General features: G+C 51.9%; 1 protein-coding gene across 2 annotated transcripts in view; it reads left to right on the top strand.

Annotated features, from left to right (window-relative positions):
- Positions 1-25,431, top strand: part of IGF1R (insulin like growth factor 1 receptor) — a 307,618-nt gene extending 282,187 nt beyond the window's left edge. For both annotated transcript variants that reach the window (XM_039235040.1, XM_039235041.1), the window contains 4 exons: positions 229-388; positions 5,181-5,310; positions 10,399-10,533; positions 19,006-25,431. In XM_039235040.1, coding sequence (XP_039090971.1) covers positions 229-388; positions 5,181-5,310; positions 10,399-10,533; positions 19,006-19,387 — 807 coding nt within the window. In that variant the 3' untranslated portion in view covers positions 19,388-25,431. The remainder of the gene's footprint in view (positions 1-228; positions 389-5,180; positions 5,311-10,398; positions 10,534-19,005) is intronic.
- Positions 25,432-27,016: the final 1,585 nt, after the last annotated feature.

The raw sequence follows: 27,016 nt of genomic DNA on the forward strand, positions 1-27,016 counted from the left end.
TGCTGATTAGTGTTTCTCTCAGCAGCTCTGTGTGATGTGGTCAGCGAGCAAGCACATGACTTTGCCATGCAGCAGATGCTGTGTTCCTTCTGAGCAAGTCCTGTTTCTTAGCAAACTGACCTGTGGTGTGCAGACTGAACAAAGATGGGTTTGCACACCCTGAAAGAATGTGGGGTGGGGAGCACTCCTCAATTCTTACGTACATTTTGTTTTTTTAATCTCCAACAGAATAATCCAGTCCTAGCACCTCCGAGCCTGAGCAAGATGATCCAGATGGCGGGAGAGATTGCAGACGGCATGGCATACCTCAACGCCAACAAGTTTGTCCACAGGGACCTTGCTGCCCGGAACTGCATGGTGGCTGAAGATTTCACGGTCAAAATTGGAGGTGTGTTCTTCGCTTTCCAGATCTGAGCAGGAACTAAACTCGCACACGTTTCAGGCACTGAGCTGCCATTCACCCACCTGTGAAGAGGTTTTCCAGTGCATCTCATGAGTACGGAGCCTCGTACTTGGGAGTAACTTGGTTGTCTCTGATTGAGAGTCCGTCACAAACCTGAACTGGGCTGGCTCAAGTCCTGAGAGCATGTGTGGCCACAGAGGAACAGGCAGTGGGCAAGTATGAGCTGAGGCCGTGGCTCCTGAGGGAGCCTCCCCTGTCACTTGGGTCATTTCTTGGCAGAACAGTTCTAAGCATTGGTTACAGAAATAATTGAGGCACTGTCCTCAGGTGATTTTGACTCGGGAATGAAAGTTGCCATACAAACATCCAATGTTTCCTCCAATTTTCCCGGCTTGAAAGGAGTTTTGTCCTCCCAGTGGTTTATGGAGTTTTCTAAGACATGAGGTCCCCTAACGGTAAAGCCCTTGCATAGAGCAGTAGCAGTGACAGGGAGGTGGCAGTCACTCAGATGAGAGAAGATCGTCACTTATTGGGGTTCACACACAGGTTGGTCAGCCTCTAAGCTCTTGACCTGTGTGTTAAACACTTCGGTGATCAACTTGCTGGCTAGAACTCTTGTTACCACCACCCACTGAAACACCAAAAGAAGGGAGTTGGATTGCATTTCTGGTGCTGGTTAGAAATTCATTTTAGCCTTTAGGTTTCAGTTTTGCTTTGATCTCTTATTCCAGATAAAAACACCTATAACCTCAGGGCTATTCAGGAAAGCACCTACTCTTACCAGTACCTTTGTCTTCCCACTACAAGATGATGATGGCTCAGAAAAACATCAAATATTTATCCTGAGAAACTGCAGGGGACACTTTACATCCAAAATCTATTTAAAATTAGCCTCCTTGATGTAGCTGACTTTCCTAACACATAGAAACAGACACAGAGAGTTATACAAAATGAGGAAGCAGAGGAATATGTCCCAAATGAAAGAATAGCACAGAATCACAGCAAAAGAGCTGAAAAAGCCAGCGGTAAGGAATATGTCTGTTAGAGAATTCAAAGTAATGGTCAGAAAGATACAGGACTGGAGAAAAGAGTGGAGGATCTCACTGAGATCTTCAACAAAGAGACAGAAAATATACCAAAGAACCAATCAGACAGAGATAAAGAACTTACTAACTTAAAGATACACTAGAGGGAATCAATAGGAGGGGAAGCAGAGGAACCGATCCATGAGCTAGAAGAGGAAGCAATGGAAAGCAACCAAACAGAACAGGAAAAAGATAAAAGAATAATAAAAAAGAAGGATAGGTTAAGGGAACCCAGCAACACCATCAAGCATAATATTATTCACATTCTAGAGATCCCAGAAGGAGAAGAGAGAAAATCTATTTTAAGAAATAATAGCTGAAAACTTCCCTAATCTGTAGAAGGAAACGGACTCAGGAACTAGTGAGAGCCCCAATAAAATCAACCCAAGGAAGTCCACACCAAGATACATAATAATTAAAATGGCAAAAAGTAGTGATAAAGTTTTAAAAGTAGCAAGAGAGGGGTGCCTGGGTGGCTCAGTTGGTTAAGCATCCAACCTCGGCTCAGATCATGATCTTACGGCTTGTGAGTTCAAGCCCCACATCGGGCTCTGTGCTGACAGCTCAGAGCCTGGAACCTGCTTCCGATTCTGTGTCCCTTTCTCGCTCTGCCCCTCCCCTGCTCGCACTCTGTGTCTCTCTCTCAAGAATAAATTTTTTAAAAAAACATTAAAAAAAGAAAAAAAGAAAGGCAGCCAGAGGAAAAAAAACAGTTACATACAAGGGAAACCCCATAAGATTATAAGCTGATTTTTCAACAGAAACTTTACAGGCCAGAAGGGAGTGGAATGATATATTCAAAGTACTGAAAAAAAATAAATAAATAAAGTAAAATAAAATTAACCTCTTTGGTTACCTCTTGAGCTCTGTTCTAGAAAGGCTCACCTTTCTTTAGCAATATATTTTTTCTTTAGCTATGATTTGAATGAAATATTTTGGTCCTTTAGTTGTAAATGAGGAGTATCCCCTTTAGAATATCAAATATTATCAAATTAGGGGTGAGTGTCTTTATTTGTCATTTATCGGAGACAGAGGTGATGACTGGAGCCATATCATAGAGCAGACATTCTGTGTCATCAGAATTACTCATTCATGAGCCACCAGTGTGTCCCTGGATTTGGCCCTTTGAGGCATCCACACATCTGGTGCCCCTTGAAGCCCAAGACGTTGACATGCTCCAGGGTTTCTAGGGAAGAGCCTCTTTGGCCGCCCTTCTACTCTTCCTTTGTGCTCCCTGCTCCCTTCCCCTTCCCTTTCCATTCCCCACCCCCCCTTTTCCATGAGGACTCAGATTATTCCCACGGAGATGCCAGGCAGCCCCCCTTCCCCAGTGCTCGGGAACCAGGAAGGCCTGAGCTTATATACTGGTTCTGCCAATAACAGATGAGACTTGGGACAGGTGCCTTGAGTTCTGTGAGCCTCAGTTTCTTTCCCTCTGAAATGAGGATGCTGATAGAGCAGACCTATGAGATACGGCAGGCAGGACCGGGTGCAGGAACACTCCAAGCACATGTCTGGCGTGGGACAGGTCCCCAGGAGGTATTAGTTCCTACAGCTGTCAGCATCCTGCTTCCCACCTGCTTCCTGGCACGTGCGGGAGCTCAGCTCCTGCTACGCGCTGCTTTCTGGTTTCCCATCACGGCGGGAGAGCCCTTGTGCCACTAACATTTGAAGTCCAAATCAGCAAGGACCATATTCGCCATTTAACCTGGTGGCACATTTTAGTGACCTTTGTACTCATGATTTTTCACACTAAAATTTGGAATTTTTCTTTTTCTTTTTTTTTTTTTTTAATGTTTTATTTATTTCTAGGAGAGAGAGAGAGAGAGACAGCGTGAGCAAGGGAGGGTCAGAGAGAGAGGGAGTCACAGACTGNTGACAAATTTTACTAGAGATGAATCTTTCAGCTCAGAGGAAAATGTACCTTTTTTTTTTTTTTTTGGCTCAGAAGAAAGTCAGATGAGGACTTTAAAAGGTAAATTTGCCCCCTCTGGGGTAAAGTCACAAAACTTCTATGCACAGAGCAAGATGTCAGCCAAGGATGAAGCAATTCTCACTTACTGACCATTTCTTTTTCTTTTTCTTTTTTTTAAATGTTTTATTTACTTCTAGGAGAGAGAGAGAGAGAGAGAGCGTGAGCAAGGGAGGGTCAGAGAGAGAGGGAGTCACAGACTGAAACAGGCTCCAGGCTCTGAGCTGGCAGTCAGCACAGAGCCCAATGCGGGGCTCGAACCCACCAACCGCGAGATCATGACCTAAGCGAAAGTCAGACGCTTAACCGACTAAGCCACCCAGGCGCCCCTAAAATTTGGAATTTTTCTTTTGTGCTAAGGAAGAAATAGTTTATGTTCTTTTTCTGGGATATTTTGTTTTTCCTTTGCGTGCACATAAAGGCAAACCCTCACATCCGCATGCCACTGGATCAGTTCTGAGATAAGGTTTCAGCGCTTCATTTTTATTCTTCACGGGTTCGAAAGCCCTGTTTTTCCAATGCCCAGTGTCTCACGGAGTCCAGACATGACAAGTAATTTTATCAGAGGCAGCTTGACGGGCGCTCAGCTCAGCTCGAGTAAATTGTGGCGGTGAACATCCAAGGAACTTTATACCCTGTGTTTGCTTTGCAGCCTAACCGCTTTGTGGCAACAGTTAGAGACATGAATGAACAGTTTAGAAAGGAGAGCAGCCCTTCCTCCTGGGAAGGAGAATGGAAGAGTCCCAATAAGAAAAGGTTGGGTGATTGAGTGGAAAATCGAAATCTGACAAAGAAGCGATAATTTAGGATTATAAAGCAAGCCTGCCATCAAACATAATTATGTGACATCTTCTGGAGACATGGAAAATGGAACAAATTTTCAAAAACGACTAGGAGCATTATGTTGAAAAACATTATTGGGTAATAGCTTCAGGGGCCTAGTAAATAGCATCTCCCAGCATCTTACTGTGTACTTTTTTTCCCCATGAATTGGTACTTTCAATATTTTCCCCCTTATTAAGCAGCAAAACTATGTTATTTCCTCTGGCAGTGGGGTGGTGCTTCCAAGGAAGTAAGAGTCAACATGTTCTTGTTTCTGTCACCAGGTTTTAAAACCACATATAGATGACCTTTGGTCCACACATACCTGTTTTCTGGATAAAGTAGGAGACCTGATCATTTGTAAACTGCTTCTCACTTTAAATGAATAAAGGAATTAACTTGTTTATCTGTTTATTTAATTGGAATTAAATTTTTTTTAATTTTTATTTTCTTAACGTTTGTTTATTTTTGAGAGAGAGAGAGACAAAGCATGAGCATGAGCAGGAGAGGGCAGAGAGAAAGGAAGACACAGAATCTGAGCTGTCAGCACAGAGCCCGACAAGGGGCTCGAACCCACGAACCATGAGATCATAATCTGAGCCGAAGTCGGACGCTTAACCAACTGAGCCCCCCCCCAGGCGCCCCAACTTTTTTTTTTAAAGGACTCAAATTGTAAACACATTTGAAACAGACATTTATTGGTATTTACTTGTCACGGGATTAGTCGGTCCGTCATCCCTTATTGATTCTGCCTCATGCAAACTGCAAACACCGATGTCCAGACTCCTGAGAGTGTGGCTCACCTGTGGGTGTCCCGCAGCAGTGATGGGACATCGTTGCTTCTGCCCTGAGAGCTGCTCACAGTGCGTCACTCTCGTGCCTTCTCTCCACCTTACAGATTTCGGTATGACGAGAGATATCTACGAGACAGACTATTACCGGAAAGGAGGCAAGGGGCTGCTGCCTGTGCGCTGGATGTCGCCCGAGTCCCTCAAGGATGGGGTCTTCACCACTCACTCTGACGTCTGGTACGAGTCTTCTTCCATCACGCGAGCCCGGAGCCCTCCAGCCTCCACAGATCCCACTGGCTCTGTCTCGAGGGCTTTATGTTTCTCCTGGTCTCTGTTCATCGTTACCCCCTTTCCAGCTTTGGCTAAGCGCTGTGTGGGCCCTAGTCCTGCACGGTTGAAGAGCTCCCGTTGTCAGTGGGCTAGCCAAGGACGGTGGGCAGTCGCGGGCTCTAAAGAACTTGTAGGACCCACATTTCTTGCAGTCCTTAGCTGCTCAGTAAGCGGCGAGGGGCCCTTGAGACAGACCACCAGGAGCCGGGACATGTCCGAAAACTTCATCTCTGCCCTGGCCGCCTGCTCTCCTTCTACCTTTCCCAACAAATAGGTAACGCAGTATGTGCGTGCGGCTGCCTCACCTAATTACAACTTCAGATTGCAGACATTGCTTTCTTCAGACCCAAAGCTTGTGAGTCTGGATGTGTTCTCTCATTCGGCCCATCTGCTGTCTGTCTTTTCTCAAAAAGCTTCACCACTGTTGACCCAGGGATGGTCTGGAAAGCACAATGTCTCCCTTCACGATAACGTGTCTTGGGGTACAAAGCAGATCAGCCGAGGAATACAGAGGACTCTCACTAGTGCTGTTTACTCTGATTCCTCAGCAACGCTGGAGAGGAGGCCAGGTTCCGAAATACAACTGAGGTCTTTGGCAGGCTGAGGCCCTGGCACATCTACCTTCTAGAACGTCAGCTAGTTTCTTGGCTGTCATCCTGGGAGATCCCATTGCTGATGTGTTACAGAAATGGGATTTGTTTACTCCTGCAGTCCGGATGGCCACATCGAGGAGCTATTTAAATAGTGACCGACATCATTTTTTTTTTTTAACCTCATGAACCTTTCACAGTTCAAGGGCCTTGGATCTTACTTTGAAGACAGGTGCAAATTGGAAATAGCATTTGAATATGACCCGGCAAAGCGTGATTGCCTCTCGAGTTCATGTATGAGATCTGTTTTTGCAGTTAGCCTGTCCAAGATAGTGAGCTCTTTGCTGTCAAATCAAAGTGCTCACCACCATTTTTAGATATAGAGATGATGGGGAGAGAAGGTCTGTTCTTGCATCTGATTATCGTAGCCTCTATACCTCCCAGAGCTCTGAGGTCAGCTTGCAGTATGATAAAATAGAAAACCGTGCGAGCCAGGGACCGCAGAGGCAGAATAAGAAGAGAAAACTAGAGTGAGTTAGTAATATCTCACAGGCTAATTTTGCCCAAAACCCTGGTTAGCAACAGTTGCCACCAGCAGTGGCAACAGAGGGACATACAGGGTATTCAATGCCAGATTTCTCCCACTTGATGGCATTGACATTATGAACAAGTAATATATGTATATAAACAAGAGTGTCTGTTTGATATTCGTTCCATTCAGTGTTCAGGCATTAGCAGTGCTTTAAAAAAATGTTTTTTAAATGTTTTCTTTCTTTTTTTTTTAAATTTTTTTTAATGTTTTTATTTATTTCTAGGAGAGAGAGAGACAGTGTGAGCAGGGGAGGGTCAGAGAGAGAGGGAATCACAAACTGAAACAGGCTCCAGGCTCTGAACTGGCAGTCATCACAGAGCCCGACGCGGGGCTCGAACCCACGAACCGCGAGATCATGACCTAAGCGAAAGTCGGACGCTTAACCGAATAAGCCACCCAGGCGCCCCATAATGTTTTCTTTATTTCTGAGAGAGAGAGAGGCGGGGGGCAGCATGAGCAGGGGAGGGTCAGAGAGAGAGGGACACATAGAATCTGAAGCAGCCTCCAGGCTCTGAGCTAGCTGTCAGCACAGATCCTGACATGGGACTCGAACCCACAAACCGTGAGATCATGACCTGAGCCGAAGTCGGTCACCAAACCGACTGAGCCACCCAAGCACCCCTTAAAAAAAATTTTTTTTAACACAGCCTTTGAGGGCAACATGGGTAGGGTAGGCCAGGACTTGGTAAATATGGAAGGTTCCCCAGCTTCTAAAGCCATCCCTGTCAAAGGAATGGAAGTCACCTGAGATTGGATTCAATAGCACAAAACAGGTATTCCTAAATAGTTGAAAATCTAGAAAGAGATACAGAGAATTGTATTTGACTTTGTCAAAGAGACCCCAGTATCTTAGGTTTGGGAGGCATCCCCAAGGTCAAGTCCAGCACCCACATCCCATCCACGGCCTCTTGGACAGCTAGTAGTTGAGCTTCTGCTCACATGGCTCCAGGACTGCTTGTCCCCTCCTTCACAAGGACAGCCACCCTAACGCTTAAGACGCCCTTGTTCTTTGCAGGCCTCTTCTCATATGATGCTCAAGTCCACCTCTGGTGACGCCCAGGGCCCTCCTCTATAGCACCGTCACACACTTGCCTCTGTCTTTGATGAGACAGGCCTTGGAGTGGTCTCTTTTCTCTAGTTTGAACGCTCGCACATTTTTCTGCTGCCCTTTGGGATTTTATTCCCGGGGCCTCGGGCTCTGTGCATGCTACTCCTACAGCTCCCTGGTAGCACCGCGTCCTTGCAAATGATTCCTTTGGCTTAGAAGACACAAGTGTGTGCCCTCCCTGGGCATCTGGATCAGCCTCCAACAGTCTTCATTTCTTGACTTACTAAGATGGTTTCTAAACTCCCACAAATATCCAGGCCTGCACCCACTTAAAGTTACTTGCCTCTCTAGTTCTAATTAACGTCAGTGGGGAGCGTGGGGATCCACGTAGGTGTCGATTTGCTGGCGGGTGGGACACGGACACGCTCCTGTCGTGCTGTGCCGACGTGCGGTTCCTGAGCGCCGACCCCAAGCAGAGACAGCACTGATGTGGCCGATTCACCTCAAGTTGTACCTTCTTTAGGGAAAGCCCCACAGTGCTCATAATTAGAAAAGACGTCACACAAAGACATCTGTCCAGTGTTTAAAGATGAAATCTGTCCACAGAATTCATGACTTGGTTTTATACGAAGGCATTGAAACCACTGCCCACAATATAAATCATCTGCTTTGAAAAATACATAGGCTTTGCATATTAGCGTCCCTGACCGGCTATGTGGCCTTGGTCAAACCATGGCGCATCTCTGGGCGCGTCTGCTTAGGAAGGTCTACACTCCCTGCTATGCACACAGGAGCTTGATAAATGTTTAAATGGCTCCTGTGGCAACTAGTGGCATCAGGGGGGCATCTTGGTGCCGGGTAGAGATACTTCAGCCTCCATACGTTAGACTCAGCTGGTCACGTCCCATGAAGGATGACCAGACTCCAGCATTAAGTGGCCAGCCCTCCCTGACGAGGGATGCTGGCATCACACGAGTTGCTCCAGGGAAAGAGAGCATTTGTGGAGCCGGCCCTATGACCTGCCGTGTTCCTTCTTGCATGTGACCACAAGGACCTGGTGCAGCCCAGGAAACACTCCACGTGTGCAAGAACAGGGTGACTAGGGACCGATTCCCTGTCCCGGAGGGGTGACGTCTTGTGGAGAAGAGGAAGTGACCCTGACAGGTCGGAGTCACAGAAGCCTGGCCAGAAGAGACGGGGCTGTGGGGCACCCTGAAGTATGAAGTGTCACTCATGAGACAGTGAAGAGACGGGTTCTAGGCAGCGGGAATGCCGGGGGAGGCCATGGTGGCAGGACGCGCTTGCAGCTCATGGAAGACGGGGGGACTCCCTTGAGGGAGTTGGGGTGGCGAGAGATCAAGTAAGGCCTCAGGCGTTGCGTCAGGGGCTTGGGTCTGATTCTTCAGGTTCTGCAAAGATGTGTAAAGCTTCTGAAGGAAGAGCCACACAGAAAGGTGAACATGTCCCGTTAGCTAGAGTGTCAGACTGCACTGTGGAAGGTGCTGGTGCCAGAGAGGAGGAGCACTGTGGGCCAAGGAGGACCGGCAGCGCTGTGGCGGACCCTGAGGAGGCAGAGGGAAGGACTTAGTCTTGAGGGTTGACTGCTCAAGTGAGGCCGGGCCCCGACTGCGTGAGGCCAGAAGAACAGGACTGAGAGGCAGAACTGAGGCTGAGCCCCAAGAAGTTTATGGATCGCCAAGTGACCGGGAGCTTGAGACAGAGCAGCCGGGGGCCGAAAAGAGTCCGTGCAGGAGCCGCTGGGTGAGAACAGGCTGAGTCTGTGGCGGAGAAGGGGCTCTGGGAGGAAACTGTTGTCAGAGGATTCCTCAGGTCAGGCTTGCAGTCGGTAAAACCAGCCAAGCTTGTCATTTCTTGGACCGTCCCGCCCTCCAGACATGGAGGTTGGGAGCTCCAAGGCTCGTTGCCAATGTGACCAGGCCCACCCCAGTGTGACATCCCAGCGCCAGGCTTGTGGCAAAGCTGGCTGCCATCAGCCCAAGCCTCTGAACGCCGCACTTAGGCCTCTGGGTCTTTGGCGTTTCTAGGTCTCTTGTGCGATGTAAAGACTATTTCAAGGTCACTGAAGATTAAAAAGGGCCTTGGGTGGGTCATTCCTCTGCTAAGATTCTATTTATGTCTGACAGTTGCTCTTAGTACCAATTTGCCCAGAAGCCTTTTTATCTTTTTATGTTTATTCATTTATTTTGAGAGAGAGAGCATGCATGCAAGCAGGGGAGGGCCAGAGAGAGAGAATCCCAAGCAGGCTATGCTGTCAGCCCGACACGGGGCTCAAACCCACGAACCGTGAGATCATGACCTGCGCTGAAATCAAGAGTTGGACACCTAACCGACTGAGCCCCCCAGGCTCCCCTGTACAGAAAACTTTTGTTCATGGAAAGTCGCTATTGCTGAACCAGTAAACAAAACACCGGCTCCGGCTCAGGGCCAGGATCCTGGGGGCTCTCGGGGGGAAGTGTGGGGCCCTGGGATTTCCCTGGCCCATCTACAGTCCTGTCGGAAGCCACTTGGGCTGTTTGCTGCTGATGAGCCTGCTTTATTCTGCTGAGATGAACCGAGTGTAAAGGCAAATAGACCGAGGAAGATCCGTACAAGGTGGCCGTGCGTGTTGGGAAGGCACCTTTATTTTGCACGTTGCAGCATCTCCTTTTTCAACATTATCTGCCTGGCGGGGAAATGCGGGGAGGGAAGGGGCGGTGCAGCCCGCCCGCCCCTCTCTGAGCCCTCACGCCCCTCTCTCTCCTTAGGTCCTTCGGGGTCGTTCTCTGGGAGATCGCCACGCTGGCCGAGCAGCCGTACCAGGGCTTGTCCAACGAGCAAGTCCTGCGCTTCGTCATGGAGGGCGGCCTTCTGGACAAGCCGGATAACTGCCCCGACATGCTGTACGTACTGCCTGGGCCCCTGCTGCCGCCCCCCGACTCCCCTCCTTGGTGACCCTTCCTGGGTCACCCGAAATCGGCGCTTCTGAGAGCCAGTCTCTGCGGCCCGGCAGGTGGAGATGGGGGGGCAGGGGGTGCAGTTTGGAAGGGGGTTAACCCAACGGGAGGACCCAGTGCCTTTGTGGGGCCTCTTTAATGTTCCCCGCATCTCCCTGAATCTTCTCATCCTGGTTTGTGCTTGGAGCCTCAGGCCAGGCATCTCTGTGAAGTATTTGACCAAAGTGACCCCTACGCAGCTTCTGCGTGCGGAGTTTAAGAAAAGAGGGTTGGGGGCCACAGCATGGCACTGACGGCGCTTGAGCCACATGCCGGAGCCTCCTGCAAACTTGAGCAGGACTGCTCAGGCACCTTGTTGGGCAAACCTTGGGCCTCTTCCCGCGGCATGCTGCCTCCTCAGTGATGCCCCCCCAGGTTTCTTCTCTGCTGAGTGCTGACAAGTCATCTGCCCTGTAAGCAACACGCTCTCCGGAGCTTTGCCCAGTAACCCAGGGGATCTGGAACGTGGTTTAGCTGGCTTCCCTGTGGACACGGCCCCATGCGCGCACTTTGGGCTCTGGCAGATTTGTCCCCTCACACCCCTTCTTTTTAACAACAACAACGACAACCACAGCAACAACATTCCGCCCTCTGTTCCCGAGATTTGTCCGACAATGAGAGGGTGTCCGTGATCCCTCCTGGGCCCAAGTGATGATGGCTGACTCGCTTGCGATAGCAAACTCTGAATGATACCCCCTGCTTGTTATCCTTTGGGTAATCTTTGTTTGTTTCTACAATATTTATTATAATTTCTATACAGAAACCTTTAAATGGCAAGACGAGCTTTGCCCACATTTAGAAAATCACTTAGGGCCACTCCCTCGGCGTCCTTCGGAGCACCCCTTGTCGGCGCAGGTCAGAGCTGCCAAGGGCCACGGCCTCCCCGTCCACGGGAGGAATGGGTCCGAAGAGGCTGTGGAGGTGTTCTGTGGCTGGGTCATCAGCTGCAGGACAGGTCCAGGTAGAGAGCATGGACTTGTTTCCCAGGTGCGTATTAAGGCAGGGCTCAGAGATTCTTCTGGATTCCAGTGGGTAGAAGGTAGGTTACTGCTAGTACCTCAGGACCAATTCAGGAATTTTCCAGGAGCACTTTTCAGGACAGGTGTGGCTTCACACTGGGAACGATCCCGGAGGAAGGGTCAGGCTGTGTCTGTGTGGAAGACCCACCCCCGCCCCCAGACCTGCCGCCCGCACATGCACCAGGCCCCCAGTGAGCAGGGGCCCAGGCTGGACCTCGGGGCCGTGGGATGGTTTGCAGATACGAGTCAGACACCACGTCGGCTGGGGACCAGGGAGTTTGGCCCCGACGGTCACAAAAGCTTTGCTCCTTTGAGTCCCTCGCGGTTTCCTTGGCTCAGGAATCTGGACCCGGGTGTGCGGCCCTTCTGTTCTGTCTCATCAGCCTGAAATCAAGGTGTCGCCTGGAACTGCCATCCTCTGAGGCCCTGGGCCTCTGGCAGGACTCATCCCTGTGGCTGCAGGGCCACCGTCCTTCCGGAGAATGGGCCTTCCCCCACTGCCCGCTTACTTCTTCAGGGCCAGCAGGAAAATCTCTCGTTACCATTTGTTTTGCCTGTGTCAGCCACATCTAGCCCAGATAATCTCCCTGTTGGTTAAGTCAGAGTCAGCTGATGAGGAAACTCCAAAACGGGGTGAAATCCCATCTGCTCAGGTGAGGGGTTGGTCATCCAGGGCGCTGACCCGGGGCAGGACTCCTGGGAAGCATCTTTGAGTCCGACTCCGACAGCTTAGGAAGCAGAAACCACTGTCTGTGAACAGACCGAGGTTCCGTGCTGGCTTTCTGCAGCACTGTGTTGCCAGCAAGCCTGCATCCGTGTCCACGTGGCAGGCCGTGTTCCGAGGCTCTGGCCGCATGGCTGCAGGGCCTCTGGGGCGGGGGACTCGGTGCTTCTGGAGCACGTTAGCGGAGCCTCGTGTGTCTTAACTGCTGCTTCTGAGTGTTTGTTGGGCTGAAGCCCACAGGGAGCTTGTGTGGAGCTAAGAGGACCCAAGACCGCCCTAGGGAGAGCAGCATTCTGGCTTCCGCGTGTGCGTGCGTGTGTGTGTTGGAGGTGGGGGAGCCCCCTGATCATCTGAGCAGGGACTAGGAAGCCCACATGGGCCTGAATGTGGGGTACAGAGTAGGCCCACCAATGACAGGAGACCCCCAGGAGGCAGTGTCTATGGGGCAGGGATGAGGGGGAGGGGGTTTCTCCAGATCCCTCAAGAACCTTCCCAGTTAGCCTCTTCAGATTTCAGGACCCAGTTAGAAGAGACTCAAAAGGTCACTTGGTGCAGATTTATTAATTTACATATATATTAATATGCACATGATAATATGCATATTAATTTAGAGGCATACATACATGTGTATATAGAGAGAGAGCATGCAAGTCGGGGAGAGGCGCAAAGAAACAGGAGGGGCGCCTGGGTGGCTCAGTCAGTTAAGCGTCCAACTTCGGCTTAGGTCATGATCTTGCGGTCCGTGGGCTCAGGCCCTGAATTGGGCTCTGTGCTGACAGCTCAGAGCCTGGAGCCTGTTTCAGATTCTGTGTCTCCCTCTCTCTCCGCCCCTCCCCAGATTGTGCTCTGTCTCTCTCTGTCTCAAAAATAAAATAAAATAACATTAAAAATTTAAAAAAAAAAAAAAAAGGAGAGAGAAAGAGGAGAATCCCAGGCAGGCTGTGAGCATGGAGCCCGACGGGGCCTGAACTCACAAACCCGTGAGATCATGACCTGAGCTGAAACCAAGTCAGCCGCTTAACCAGCAGAGCCACCTGGATGCACCTCACTTTGTGCATTTTCTTGCCTCGCACGGAAACACTCCTTCCGCGCACCTGTATTAGTTTTTTACCCCAAACCCAACAATGAGCAGTTACCATCTCACAGAGTTTCTGAAGGCCTGGACCCCGGGAGCGGCTTAGCTAGGTGCCCCCGGCTCTCTTGTGGGTGCAGTCGTCAGAAGGCTCGGCGAGGGCCGGGGCCCACTTGCAAACGGCATGCAGCTGGCTTCTATGAGAGCGGAGCTTGGCAAACTTACCCTCTAGAAGATCAGCTAGGAGGTGTTCTCAGCTCTGTGGCCCATAAGGTCTCTCAACCCAACCCTGTTGTTGAGCAGATACGGTCACAGGCAGCCCGGGAATGAGCGAGCCTGTGCTCCAGTAAAACTGTATTTGGGGACACTGGGACCTGAATTTCATGTAATTGTCATATCACAAAATATTCTTATTTTGTTTTTCTCCCCCAGCCATTTACAGGTATAAAAACCATCCTTAGCTCATAGGCCTCACACAAAAAATCAAACAGAAGGCTAGATTTGGGCCCTAGGCCACAGCCGGCCCGGGAGCAAAGGATTCCAGAGCAGAGAGGAAGCCACAGCGTCCTTCCTGGCCTACCCTCGGGGGTGGCCCTCAGTGATTGGGGGGGGGGGCGGAGTACAGGTGGCATGAACCCGAGGAGGTGGGGCTCACCACGGGCTGGGTACCACACCCCACTGACGCCCAGGCTCCCTCACAGGTGACTGTTCTCCATGAACAGTCAGCTCGTTACAAGAAAATTCTTCCTTCAGGGAAAACACATCTCAGTAATGGAGTAAAAGGAGTGATGCCCGCTGAATTGGCATCCAAGTGTCTAGTGCCAGAACGGAGGAGCAAGCTTAGCCACGGTTTGAGAAAGCAGGCATCAGTTTCGTGCATGTGGTTTGGGGGTGGCAGGAGGGGAGGTGTCTCCGTCGAGCTTTCTCTCTGACTCGGAGAAACGTTGGCCTCTGAGAAACTTGTGGTACTCCAGAAGCTGATGGACCTCCCGGTGACTGGTGTTCTGATCTATTTGAATATGCCTGGGAAGCCGCGCACCTGCCGTGGGAAAGGCGGTGTACTTCCTGTTCCCGGCAAAGAGTGACAAGGAAGTTCGCACGGAGGGGTGACTGTTGGACATTAAATGTTTCACTCCGGAGGCATTTCTACTTTGCCATCCAGAACCCCCTTGGCAAATTGCTCTCCCCCAAGAAAAGGACAGAACGGAAGGAGGCGAGCTGGTCGCGCAGGGAGTGTCCGTGTGGTCCTTCTGAATTTATTGGTGAGCTTAGGTAAAGAAGAGGGGAGAGGGGTCCTTTGGTTACAGCGACAAAAGAATGGACTCCTGCTTCTGCCAGAGGAAAGGAAGGTCCCGAGCCCCTGGGAGTTGCCCACGAGCCCTGCTGGGCCCCCAGGTGGGAGAGCAAGCACATCAGCCGTGTGGCTCCAGAGGTCTGAGCTGGCACTAGCAGGGTAGCCAGGGGCGGGTATGCAGGGGTGGGGGAGTGGTGGGCTTCGGCTTGGCAGCAGCGTCTTAGGGATGCCCACAAGCAGCTGGGGTGGGCTCCTCAGAGCAGCCGGGAAGCCCCATCCACTCAACAGCGCCGAGTCCTGTGGTCCAAGCCACAGGCAGCCCAGGCTCGTGAGCCTTTATGTCGAGACTCCGTTTGAATTCATGTATTGGCAAGTGGCACGAGATCAGCTTTGGCTCGTGGTCCGCTGGTGGCTCCGCATTTTAAATGGACAGCCACGCCCGCCCTTAACCACCTCTTATGCTCTCATCTCTGCCACGAGCGTCCTCGAGTGCCTGTGTCCGCACGCTGAGTGCCCACATCCCCAGAGAGGGCTGCGAGGCGAGGCCCCGGCTTTCAGAAGCCAGGTGGCGGAAGGACGGAGGGCAGGACAGGGCTGGAGTGGAGGTGCGCCCCGAGTGGGGAGCCCAGGGCCAGGAGGCCGTATTTTTTCCGTAGAACTTCCACCATGTCACCGGTCCAGAGCCTTGCCAGGGAAGTCCTCCGTACACACGGCGCAGGAAGGAATTGGGACTTTTTAGCCCAGAGAGTCCCCAGCTCATAGGGGAGCCGGAAACACACACAGTGGACTCGGGTGGTCTCCGCAGTCGTCGAACGTGCCTCTCCCCGTTGCTGTGGTTCTGGGCTGGCTGTGCGGGCCTGGGGCGCTGGAGTAGAATCCAGTCAGGAATGGCCGTTCCTGCCTGCTCGGCCGTGCGACTGCGGGCCGTCCCTGGTAGCTGGGCCCCGCGTCTGGTCTCAGTCCAAAGCCAGGGTGGCATGGGGTGAGTGGCACTGGCGGGCCCAGCTGAGAAGCAAGTGGCTAATACGACAATCCTGGCTGTTCTAGGCTGCCAAGAGGAGGAGGAGGTGGAGGAGGGGCGTGCCGGGCCGTGCGGGGCCTTCTAGAATCTAGTCTTTGTTGCACTGATTGTCAGGTGGACCGAGGCCAGGCCACCTCTCACACCTTGGCTTGTGATCACCACCTGCATGCGTGCAGCAGCGCCGAGAGGAGGGTGGCGGTCCCCAGGCGCCCTGTGTGCAGGACAGTTGTCCCTCTTCCCTCACACCGCCTCCTCGGGTCCCACTTGTCTCTAAGTGTCTGCACACCGGGTAAAGCACTGCTCTGCCTTCCCAGAGCTGACTGGTTACAAAACATGTGCCTTTTAAAAGAAGAGATTTATCAGCTCATAAATCCTTCTAGAGTCTACTGGAAAGTGTTCTTGTGGACATAGTGTAAACAAGGTCGTGAATCCTACGGAGTAAGAAAGACTTCCTTTTATGGGCAGGCCTGGAAGGGCTGTGACTCTGGGAGGGTTTAAGAGTGGCAGCACGTGGCTTCTTCGTGCTGATGGCACTCCAGGCACTGGTGGCACCTCCTCGGCACCTCCCCTCCCCCCCGCCACCCCCGGCCACAGGGGCTCCAAGCCAGGCACATCACGTGTTCTTGGCCCTGGCTGCCCTTCTGTTCAGGGACCAGGCAGCCGGAGACGAAATCACAGGCGAGCCAGAGAGAGGGGTCTCGTGTATTTACGGCCCGATTTATTTGCGGGGGGGGGGGGGCAAGAGGGGAGTCCTCTCTCATAGGCAACAATGGGAGGTAAGGGGAGGCAGGCTTGTGTGTCACGTGACCCGGGCAGGAGCTGTCACACTGAGGACAGGAACGGGTCTCCTAGGGGGACCATGGTTTCTCTTGTTGCAGTTGACAAAAGTCCTCTCCCTGAGGTAGATGGTGTTCAAAGCGCCACCATACTCTTTCACAGAGAACGCCATCCCGCTCCATCCTCGCCGGTGTGGGGGCCTCGGACAAACCATCTACTCTCTCGGTGTTTCTGCTGCTTCATCTACAAAATGGGGACATGTTACAATGCACCTGCTTCTAGGCCTTGTGAGGGTTCAAGCAGCCCACACACTGAAAACCCCACCTGCCCGACACCCACCGCGTGTCACCGGATGCATTACCAAAGGTCACCCCTGCCACGTGGTTAGCGGTGTGGCCGAGGGAAAAAGGCTGGTCTTCGTATTTTGTCCACATCTTTTTCTGCCAGAGCACAAGTGGCACACGTTTTCCGTAAAGGGCCACCCAGCCGGCACTATGGGCTCCTCGGCCAGGCAGTCTGTTCCAGCTGCCCACCTCGAGGGTGGCCTTTGAAGCAGCCACAGACATATATAAACAGACGGGCGTGGCTGGTCCAGTGCACGGCGATTTATAAAAACCAATTTGTAAAACCCGGCGGCAGCAGAGGCAGAAAGTCTGTCTCGGGCTCCCACCCTCCCTCCCGGTCACATACTCTTCCCTCCCCGACCTGCCACCAACCCCGCCAGGACCTTCAAGGTAGCTCGGCCAGGATGGCTTAGGGCTTTGTCTTTGCAGGCTGGTCTGGTGTTCCGTGGGTGTCTTCCCTGGGGCCACTCGGGTGGTCAGCCTGACAGAATGCTCGAAGCCAGTTTGGGGGCTGTGTGCTTCCTGAATATGGGGAGTTCCATTTAGCTATTTTTACTGAAAGGCATCTCTTTAGCCAGAAGTTTTAAAAATTTGTTTACTGTTTATTTTTGACAGAGATTGAGCGGGGGGGTGGGCAGAACGAGAGACAGAGAGACAGAGACAGACAGACAGAATCCAAAGCAGGCTCCAGGCTCCGAGCTGTCAGCACAGAGCTCGATGTGGGGCTCGAACTCAAAAACTGTGAGATCATGACCTTGACCACTGAACGCCCCTCTTTGGCCAGAAGTTTTAAAACAAAACAGAGAACAGTATCTTCTGGCGAGAACCCTGACGAAGGGAAGGCTCTTCTGTTTCTGGCTCACGCGCGACAGGGCTGCTGTCCAGCCCTTTCTCAGACTGGAGCCTCGTCTGGCCCTGTGGCCGGCCTGGGTGCTGGTCACCCTCGCCTTTGCTCCCAAGGTCTCCTCGGCTGGGTCTCTCTGCATTCCGGGTTCGTAAGAAGCATCCCCGCCTCCCCTGGGCCTCCTGAACACGTGTCCAAGCGCAGGCGTCCCCTGGGGCCGGGCTGCTGGCAGTAGCACACCACCCCCCTCCCTTCTTACTCATGCAGCCTCCTGCTCCTCAGCCGGGGGGCGCGGGGCAGGGGGGAGGCCGCCTCCCGTCGTCCGCTGGACTCTGAGGCCTCACAGAAGTTTGCAGCCCAGGCGCCGCCGTGGTCCAGCTGGTGAGACCCGGCACGGGCTTCGTGCCGTGTTCTCTGCCTGTCCCCTCGCCTGGGCAGGGACCCTTGCACCCGGCTGGGCCTTCCCGCCTTGTCGGGGTCTGGCTGCAGGTCTTCGTAGGACTTTCAGTTCGGCGCTGCCTGGACGCGAGGCCGGACCCTGGGTGGTGGGCGCGGCAGGCAGCCCGGGAGGCTAGACCGCGACCGCAGAGCCCGGCCGTGCGCTCCTTCCGCCTCGCGGCCCCGCGTCTCTCTGCCGGCCGTGCCCGGCCCCGGGAAGTGGGGCTGAAGGAGAGGTCACTGTCAGGATAGCTGTGATCACTCCTAAGCCTTTTTTTTTTTTTTTAACTTTATTTTTATTTATTTTGAGAGAGAGTCCGAGCAGGGAAGGGGCAGAAAGAGGGGGAGAGAGAGAATCCCATGCAGGTTCCGCACTGTCAGCACAGAGCCCAGTGCAGGGCTTGAACTCACAAACCGTGAGGTCATGACCTGAGCTGAAGTCGGACGCTTAACCGACGGAGCCTCCCAGGTGCCCCGTTCTTAGGCCTTATTAGTGACACACCAGAGGCTTCCCGCACTCTAGTTCCAGAAGGAGTGTTTCACTGGTGGCTCCAAGAGATGCTCACGTGGATGCCATGTCGGGTTCTTATTTCTTAGCACTGTCCCCGTAACACCTGTAATGACAGACTCTGCGCGAACCCGGATTTATCCTCAGGAAATGAGAGGTTGGGTTTTGTCCCGGTGATGGTCCTGGGTCCCTGGAGTGAAAGCAGTGGGGGCCACCGTCCAGAGAGAAATGGCCGAGCTGTCTCCCTGCTCTCGGTGCACGCGCGGCGGGCAGGGGCTGCAGGGAGGCCAGAGCAAGCGGCCCGGGAGCCACCGTCTGTCTGTCTGTCTCTGTCCCAGGTTTGAACTGATGCGCATGTGCTGGCAGTACAACCCCAAGATGAGGCCTTCCTTCCTGGAGATCATCAGCAGCATCAAGGACGAGATGGAGCCCGGCTTCCGGGAGGTGTCCTTCTACTACAGCGAGGAGAACAAGCCGCCCGAGCCGGAGGAGCTGGACCTGGAGCCGGAGGACATGGAGAGCATCCCCCTGGACCCCTCCGCCTCCTCGTCCTCCCTGCCGCTGCCCGACAGACACTCAGGACACAAGGCCGAGAACGGCCCGGGCCCCGGCGTGCTGGTGCTCCGCGCCAGCTTCGACGAGAGACAGCCTTACGCGCACATGAACGGGGGACGCAAGAACGAGAGGGCCTTGCCTCTGCCCCAGTCTTCGACCTGCTGATCCTTGGATCCCGGATCCCGTGCAAACAGTAACGTGTGTGCACGCTCGGCGGCGGGTGGGGGGAGGGGGGGAGTTTTCGCAATCGATTCACAGCCTCCTGTACCTCAGTGGATCTCCAGAACTGCCATTGCTGCCCGCGGGAGACGGCTTCTCTGCAGTAAACACATTCGGGATGTTCCTTTTTTCAATATGCAAGCAGCTTTTTATTTCCCTACCCGAACCCTTAACTGACATGGGCCTTTAAGAACCTTAATGACAACACTTAATAGCAACAGAACACTTGAGAATCGAGTCTCCTCACTCTTTCCCTGTCTCTCCTCTAATTTTGTCTCCCTCCTCTCTCTCTCTCTCTCTCACCTTTCTCTTTCTTTCTGCTTCATAATGGAAAAATACTTGCCGCAAGCCCAGCTGGGACGCCCTTTTGATCAAGGAAGCGGCTGTCCCTCCCTGTGGCCCCCCATTGCCCCTGTGCACACCTGCCTGTCACCGTAGGTCTTTATAAAAACAAAACAAAACAAAACACCTTGAGACGGAATTTTTTTACCTGTATCTTTCACCTTTTTAGGGACATACAAAATTTAAAAAGGGCCATCATTCATTCGAGGTTGTCACCATTTTAACGCTGCCAAATTCTGCCAAAACCCTGACCTTCCTCCTTCACGGCCCCCCCACACTTATCTCCTTGTTTCCAGAGGCATGGGGCGAGCATGGCATCTAGTCACATCATTTAAGGGCCACACGGATGACGCGCTCCATCTGGTCGCCCCTGGCGTTCTTTTCAAGTCTTACGTCCACACAGGTCTGATCGCTTTCTGACTAGGCTGTTATTTGGGGGAAGTGGACAGGATGGGATTTTCTCTCGGTGAAGACTGGGAGAAGCCAGACCCGGCTTCCCTGCCCCTCTTCCCCACCCCCATCTGCTAGCCTCCCCAACCCACCCGCCCCCCCCCCCCAACTAGAATTGTGGAGAAAACAGGCCCTGTCACGAGCCTGGAAGACATGAGTAAAGGTCGTCCACGTGCCAGTCTCCTGTCCCCCCACCTCAGCCCCCCACCCCTGGCTCCCGGCCCCCAGGACACAGATGGGAAGGGGTTTCCAGGGACTCAGCCCAACTGTTTATGCAGGTTTGCAAGGAACAGAAATTCAGACACCATCACAACAGTAAGAAGAAAAGCAGTAAATGGATTCAAGCATCCTAAGCTTCGTTGACATTTCCTCTGTTACTAGGACTTCTCCACGGCCTTACAGTTCTATGTTAGACCGTGAGACATTTGCATACACATCGTCTTTCATGTCACTTTTATAACTTTTTTACGGTTCAGATATTCATCTATACGTCTGTACAGAAAAAAAAAAGCTGCTATTTTTTTTGTCCTTTATCTTTGTGGATTTAATCTATGAAAACCTTCAGGTCTACCCTCCTTCCCTCTCTGCTCACTCCAAGAAACTTCTTACGCTTTGTACTCGAGTGCGTGACTTTCTTCCTCTCTTCCCAGTAATCGATAACTTCTCGAACATAATCTGCCATGAACTGTTTGATGCCTTTTTATAAATAACGCCCTCCCCTCCCTGCTCCCCGCTCCCCCTGCCCGTTAGTTGCGTTCTTACCCGTAGGCTCTGTGGGCACGAGGCTGGCGAGGGAGGCCGGCGAGGGAGGCCGGCACCCCCCGCGCCCCCCCTCCCCCGCCCGGCCTGCTCTCTGCCACGCTGGAGTCTGTTACAGTGCAAGACATGAAGCAAACTCAGGTCAGAAAACAAAAGGTTAAATACGTTGTTCAGTGTTCCTAGTTGCCGTCGTCAGAGAGTCTCGCCTTCTCTTTCCCTCACCCCCGTGTCAGTCGTGACACACAGATCTCTCTATTTTTTTAATTCCTGGGCACAACAACAGTTGGAGCTGCAGACGCTAGGCATTTGGATTACTTCTTTTTTTTTTTTTTTTTTTAATGGACATTTAGCCCTTCCATCCCATGACAACCGGCTGCTGAGTCCAAGGGTGCAGCAGAGCGGCGTCCCGCGGGCCCCTCCGTGGCCGCCGCCGCCGCCCTCCAGTCCCACCTACCCACCTCCAGATCCAGAAAGTCCCAGGGGGCCTCCCAGACACTGGCAGGGAGGAGGCCCCCGGGGGGGGCCTCCTCGGGGCATCAGCCAGCCCCCACCCCCGCCAGGGTACGGGGTCAGAGGGGCCCGGTCGGGACGGAGCGCGCACGGACACCACGGTGGCCGGTGGCCCGGTGGCCCAGGAGCCCGGTGCGCCCCCCCGGGGCGGTTGAGGGGGGACTGGAGCCCTGGCGCCGGCTCGCTCCCCCGCGGCCAGGAATCCCAGTCCTCGGGGCCCGGGGCCCAGGGGTCTTGTTTTGTTTAGTTTTTAGCACTTCTCACCAGAGTGATGACAGCACCCGAGTTGCTTCTGGGATGGAAATGTTTAAAGTACGAGGAAGAACAAAGCTAAAGTCTGACGGTTGCCAGTCGAGACTGGAGACGAGACACGAGAAAGCGAGCGTGTCGCGCTTTTTCTGGTCGGTTGCTTCAGTCCTGCCTTGTTCTCGAGCCTCTGCCCCGTAGTTTTTCCCCCTTAAAAAAAAAAAAAGAAAAAACTGAGAAAAAGAAAAAAAGTTAATTAAGAAGGTATTATATGTAGGAGTTTTAATTTATTTTGTGATACCAGTTTCAATCACTGTAGAGAAGCCCCCCCATTATGAATTTAAATACCGAGGAAAGGGTTTTGTGTGTGCGTGTGTGTGTAAGACAGGAGAGTTTTCGGGTTTCTTTTGGTTTTTTTGGTTTTGTTTTCGTGTTTGGTTTTGGTTTTCAAACATTTATCTACCTCACTCTTATTTTTTATATGTGTGTATATACAGACGACTACATCTCCCATCTCTCAGCACCTGACAGCATGCCGTCGGTACCGGTAACCTCATCCACACACAGGCTGCGCACACCAGGCAGGGAGAGGCCAGGAGGCCGTATTCCGGGTCGGAGCCACACTAACCCGCCTCTCCGCTCAGTTCACACAGCTTGCCTTTTCCCCAGACTTCTCGTCTTCTCCTCCCCCTCCTCCTCCCCCTCCTCCTCCCCCTCCCCTTCCTCGCTGGGCTTCCTGGGAGGCTCCTGTTAGGATTCCCTTCCTCCCTCCCGGCCCAGGGCGCCCCGAGCGGCAGCGGGGTGGGGGGCTGGGAGGCTGCCTGGCCGTCCCAGGCTGTCACTGAAACAGCCTTTGCGCGGATCGAATGACACGCAAATTTGGTCATCTGAGAGACGACTCGTTTTGCAGGTTTTGAGGACAGGGAGCACCGAGGTGGGCAGTCAGTCTCTGGGCCATGACCGCGCCTGTCCCGTGCGGCGGCGTTCGGGTCTCGGGCCGCCCCTTCGGCCGCCAAGGCCAGGCCTGCACTGGTTCCGATCGCTGGTGCAGCCACGTCGGCGCCTTGAGCGCCCGGCCCTCAGGCCTCCTGCCCGAGCGCACAGAGGGCGCTGCACTCGAGGATGCACACAGGAGGGCCCCCCTCCCCCCGACTGTTCCCCCACTTCCCCCTCATCCCCTCCTCCCCCAGGGGAAAACAGAGACCAACCCTTCGGGCTGGAAGGGACTGGCGGCGGACGCCCGGCCTCCTCCCAGGGTGGCACTGCCTCCCCGCCACCCCGCTGCTCACAGGGGCGGATGGCGGGCTCCCCACTTCCAGCAGCTGCTCTCACAGGCACTGGCACCCTTTCTAGGAGACGTGGGAGGGGGGCTCCCCAAGGGCGGGGGGTTCCTTTCAGACCCCGCGCTGCAGCTCCGTCCTGCCGGCACACCACTCTCTTTCCCCCACCCCCTGGCATCTTAAGGTCACTGAGAAATACTGTCAGATCAGGGTTTTCTTCTTCCACACCGTAGGTGACCCCTTGGAATAGTAGCCTCTCCTCTTTTGCACAAACCTCCCGGTTTCCACAACTGGATTTCTACAGATCATTCAGCTGGTTCTAAGGGTTTCGTTTCAACTGTCCAAGTCGTCGGTGTCCTTCTGTCTTTGTTTTATGTAGGCAGTTGCTCTTTAAGTAGAAAGAAAACACTAATAGCGTAGTGCCCATCCTAACGAATGCTTCAGAAACACTCAAATAAAAGAAAATTTTGCTTGCGCGATGGTGCAGTCATTTTACTGGACCAAACCACCCACCTTGACTCTACCAAGGCATCATCTGTCCACAGTTCTAGCCTCATCGTATGCTGATTTTCCCGCCTCTTCTTGAGTTTTCTCTTTTGTAGGCTCCACATAATTTAATCAAGCTGAGTTGTGGCATTTTTTTCCATGCAACCTCCTTCTGACAGCAGCTCACGCTGCTTCAAGTGACGTGAACCACTGAGGCACATCATTGAATTGATGTGAGCATTAAAACATTAGTACACACAGCCCTTCCCCAAGGCAGCGGGAGCTGGTGTGTTCTGGAGACACTGTCGAACTTCAGCTGTGTGACGCCCAGACCACCCCAGCTCTCCTTTATGGGATGTCATGACGTTTGACACACAGTTGGAATGAGCTTCCTCCTTGGAAGATAGAAGACCGTGTTTGTGGCCAACAGTGGCCTCTCCTTCCAATCTGTCTCTTAGGACGTGGGACGACATTTCAATGGCAGGAAAAGTGGCTTCGTAAAATAGGGGGAAAAAAGTGGTTACTGTGGAACTACCCAATGGCAAAATGCTTGGCACGAGGTGGTGTGTTTTGGTTGGGATAACGATTTCCGAGCCAAGTATGATGCCAATTTCTAGGCCAGTTTGTTCCACCAAAGCCTCTTTCTCAGCAGCTCACCTCTGTTGGCAGGTGGCTGTGCATGATGCAGGCTGCTGTTGTGGCAAGGCCACACTAGCTCAGATTGGTGAGAAGGCTAGGATGCTTGGCCCAAGGTCCTCAGCTGTCACTGCTGGGTCCTCCTGGGGTGGCCAGTGTCAAAGGCAACTCCTTTCCAAAACACAGGCACCCTCCGGTTGACAGTAATGCTCCACAGTATGCCTTGGCCCGTTCCAGCAGTCCCAGAAACGCATGTAAGGTTTGGGGTTTGTTCTTTTGTTGCTGTTAACTTCTGTGTTTGTCAGCTGTTGTTGTTGTTGTTTTGTTTTGTTTTTTTTAATTTCCTGGGCTAAGCAGCATTGGGAGATACGGACCAGATCCACTCTCTAAGCACGAGTGATGAAAGTCAAACTTTCTTCCTCCCCTCTGACTAGTCGGTGGCACAAATGAGAACTTCTAGAGAGGATGCTGTGTAGATTGAACCTCTGTTGCCAGAGATGCTGAAGATACAGACCTCAGACAGGCCAGAAGGTTTCATTTTGGGCATCCAGCTTAGATGACTGGTTGGTCATTTAGAGGAAAAGCAGATGAACACTCCTTGAGGGTGGGAAGATCAGGCAGCGGGAAGCCACTGTAACAGGGTCACAACGTGACACGGAGCAAAGACTGGCAAGCAGAAGGGTACAGGGCTAGGAAGAAGTGTGGGCCATGTTTTGAACTTGATGGTTTCTGAAGGTATCAGACCACATCAAGGCGCAGCAGTCATCCAAGGGCATTTGGTTCCAACACATAAACCTGACATCCTCCTTCGGAAACGGTTGCTGCAGTTCAGTGAGATCGTTCAAGAACGCGAACTGCATCGCACCGGTCGGTTGTCAGTTCTGGGGCATGACTTTAGAGTTTTGTTTCACCTTGTTTATGCAAGGACATAATGGTCGCTCATCTGTACGTCCACGTTTGCGTGTGTCCACATCTTTCTGGTTAAACATTGTTTTAATTAGTCACTCATTAGTGTTTTCAATAGGGCTCTTAAGTCCAGTAGATTACGGGTAGTCAGTTGACGAAGATCTGGTTTACAAGAACTAATTAAATGTTTCATTGCATTTTTGTAAGAACATAGAATAATTTTATAAAATGTTTGTAGTTTATAATTGCCGAAAATAATTTAAAGACACTTTTTTTCTCTGTGTGTGCAAATGTGTTTGTGATCCATTTTTTTAGGACACCTGTTTACTAGCTAGCTTTACAATATGCCAAAAAAAAAAAAAAAAAAAGATTTTTCCCCCCCTGACCCAGGCCGTGGTTCACCCTTTTCCCCTCCACCCCCCCATGCTTTGTGCCCTAGTTTATAACAAAAGAATGATGATGATTTAAGAAGTAGTTCTGTATCTTCAGTATCTTGGTCTTCTGGAACCCTCTGGTTGGGAAGGGGATCATCTTTCGCTGGTCATTTCCCTTTGGAGTGTAAGACTGAAAGAACCTCATTGGCCAAGGACACAGCAGAGGTGTTGCAGCCCAGCCGTGCCCCTGGCACTCCGGAGCATCTGGTTTGGTTGGTGGGGTCGTCACCGTGGGCATGCAATGCCTGGAGAGGGAAGGACCTGATGGCGCGGTGATCACAGCATGCAGACTTATCACGCTAAGGATGGTAATTCTGGTGCGCGCAGGCCGTTTGCTTACATGCCTCCTATCGTGATTAGCGCTTTGTTCTAACAAGGAAGAGACCCTAGTTCTTTTATTTAAGGCAGAACACCGAAGATACATTTTTCCAGTCCCAAACAAGTCCCTTTGCGTAAAAAGTACACACACACAAAAATGTGTTTAAGTTGGACTCCATTTCCTCTCGCTCCCCAATGGATTATTGGCCATGTCTACACTACTCCACAAAATCTCCATCATTAGAAATATCTGGATGTTTTGCACTACATGGGAGAAAGGTCCAGAAACAATTGGTTTTTTGTTTTCCACTATTCATGCAGATGTTTGGCGTTGCATAGACACGCCCACAGGTGGAACAGATGCTTGGCAAAAACACCTGTCTGCTTTCTAAGCCAGTGAGGTTGAGGTGAGAGGTTTGCCAGAGTGTCTACCTCTGGGGCAGAGAGAAAAAAGAATCAAACCAGAAGGCGCAATGGAATGGATGCATCGCAAATAATGCATTTTCTGAGTTTTCTTGTTTAAAAAAAGTTTTTTAAAAAAGTAAAAAAAAAAAGGTAATAACATGGCCAATTTGTTACATAAAATGACTTTCTGTGTATAAATTATTCCTAAAAAAATTCCTCTGTTTATATAAAAAAAATCAGTAGATGAAAAAAATTTCAAAATGTTTTTGTATATTCTGTTGTAAGAATTTATTCCTGTTACTGCGATATACTCTGGATTCTTTACATTATGGGGAAAAAAAAGAAACTTTGTCTATTTTGAATGGCTGGAGCTAAGGCAACTTTAGTTTCTCTTACTCTGCTTTTTTCTAGTAGTTAAAGTACTACATGGTTTAAGTTAAATAAAAGAATTCTGTATGCATTTTTGGTCTCTGACTTCGTTCCCCTCCCTTTCTGGAAGAGTCCCCACGCTTCTGAGGCCAGGGAGCTGAGCTACGTGTGGCATGTGTGTTCACACATGTCACTCGGAGGTGTTCTGCATGGAGGCTCTGCTTTATTTCTGATGGCTGAGTGTTCGCAGCATGCAAATCGCTGCGGGGGACAGCAAGGCTCTTCTGTCTCTTCCTCCATTAAATTGGCTGGAAGGAAATTTGAATACATAAAATATAGAAATCTATACTTCAGTTTTGACCGATCTGTAGACTTTTCTGGTATCTTCCACTGACAAAAGTTAGGCCGAGGCAGGATTGCCCTCGGGTGACTCT

The sequence above is a fragment of the Hyaena hyaena genome, unplaced genomic scaffold, assembly GCF_003009895.1.
Source record: "Hyaena hyaena isolate Hyena2069 unplaced genomic scaffold, ASM300989v1 scaffold_95, whole genome shotgun sequence".
NCBI classification, from domain to species: domain Eukaryota; kingdom Metazoa; phylum Chordata; class Mammalia; order Carnivora; family Hyaenidae; genus Hyaena; species Hyaena hyaena.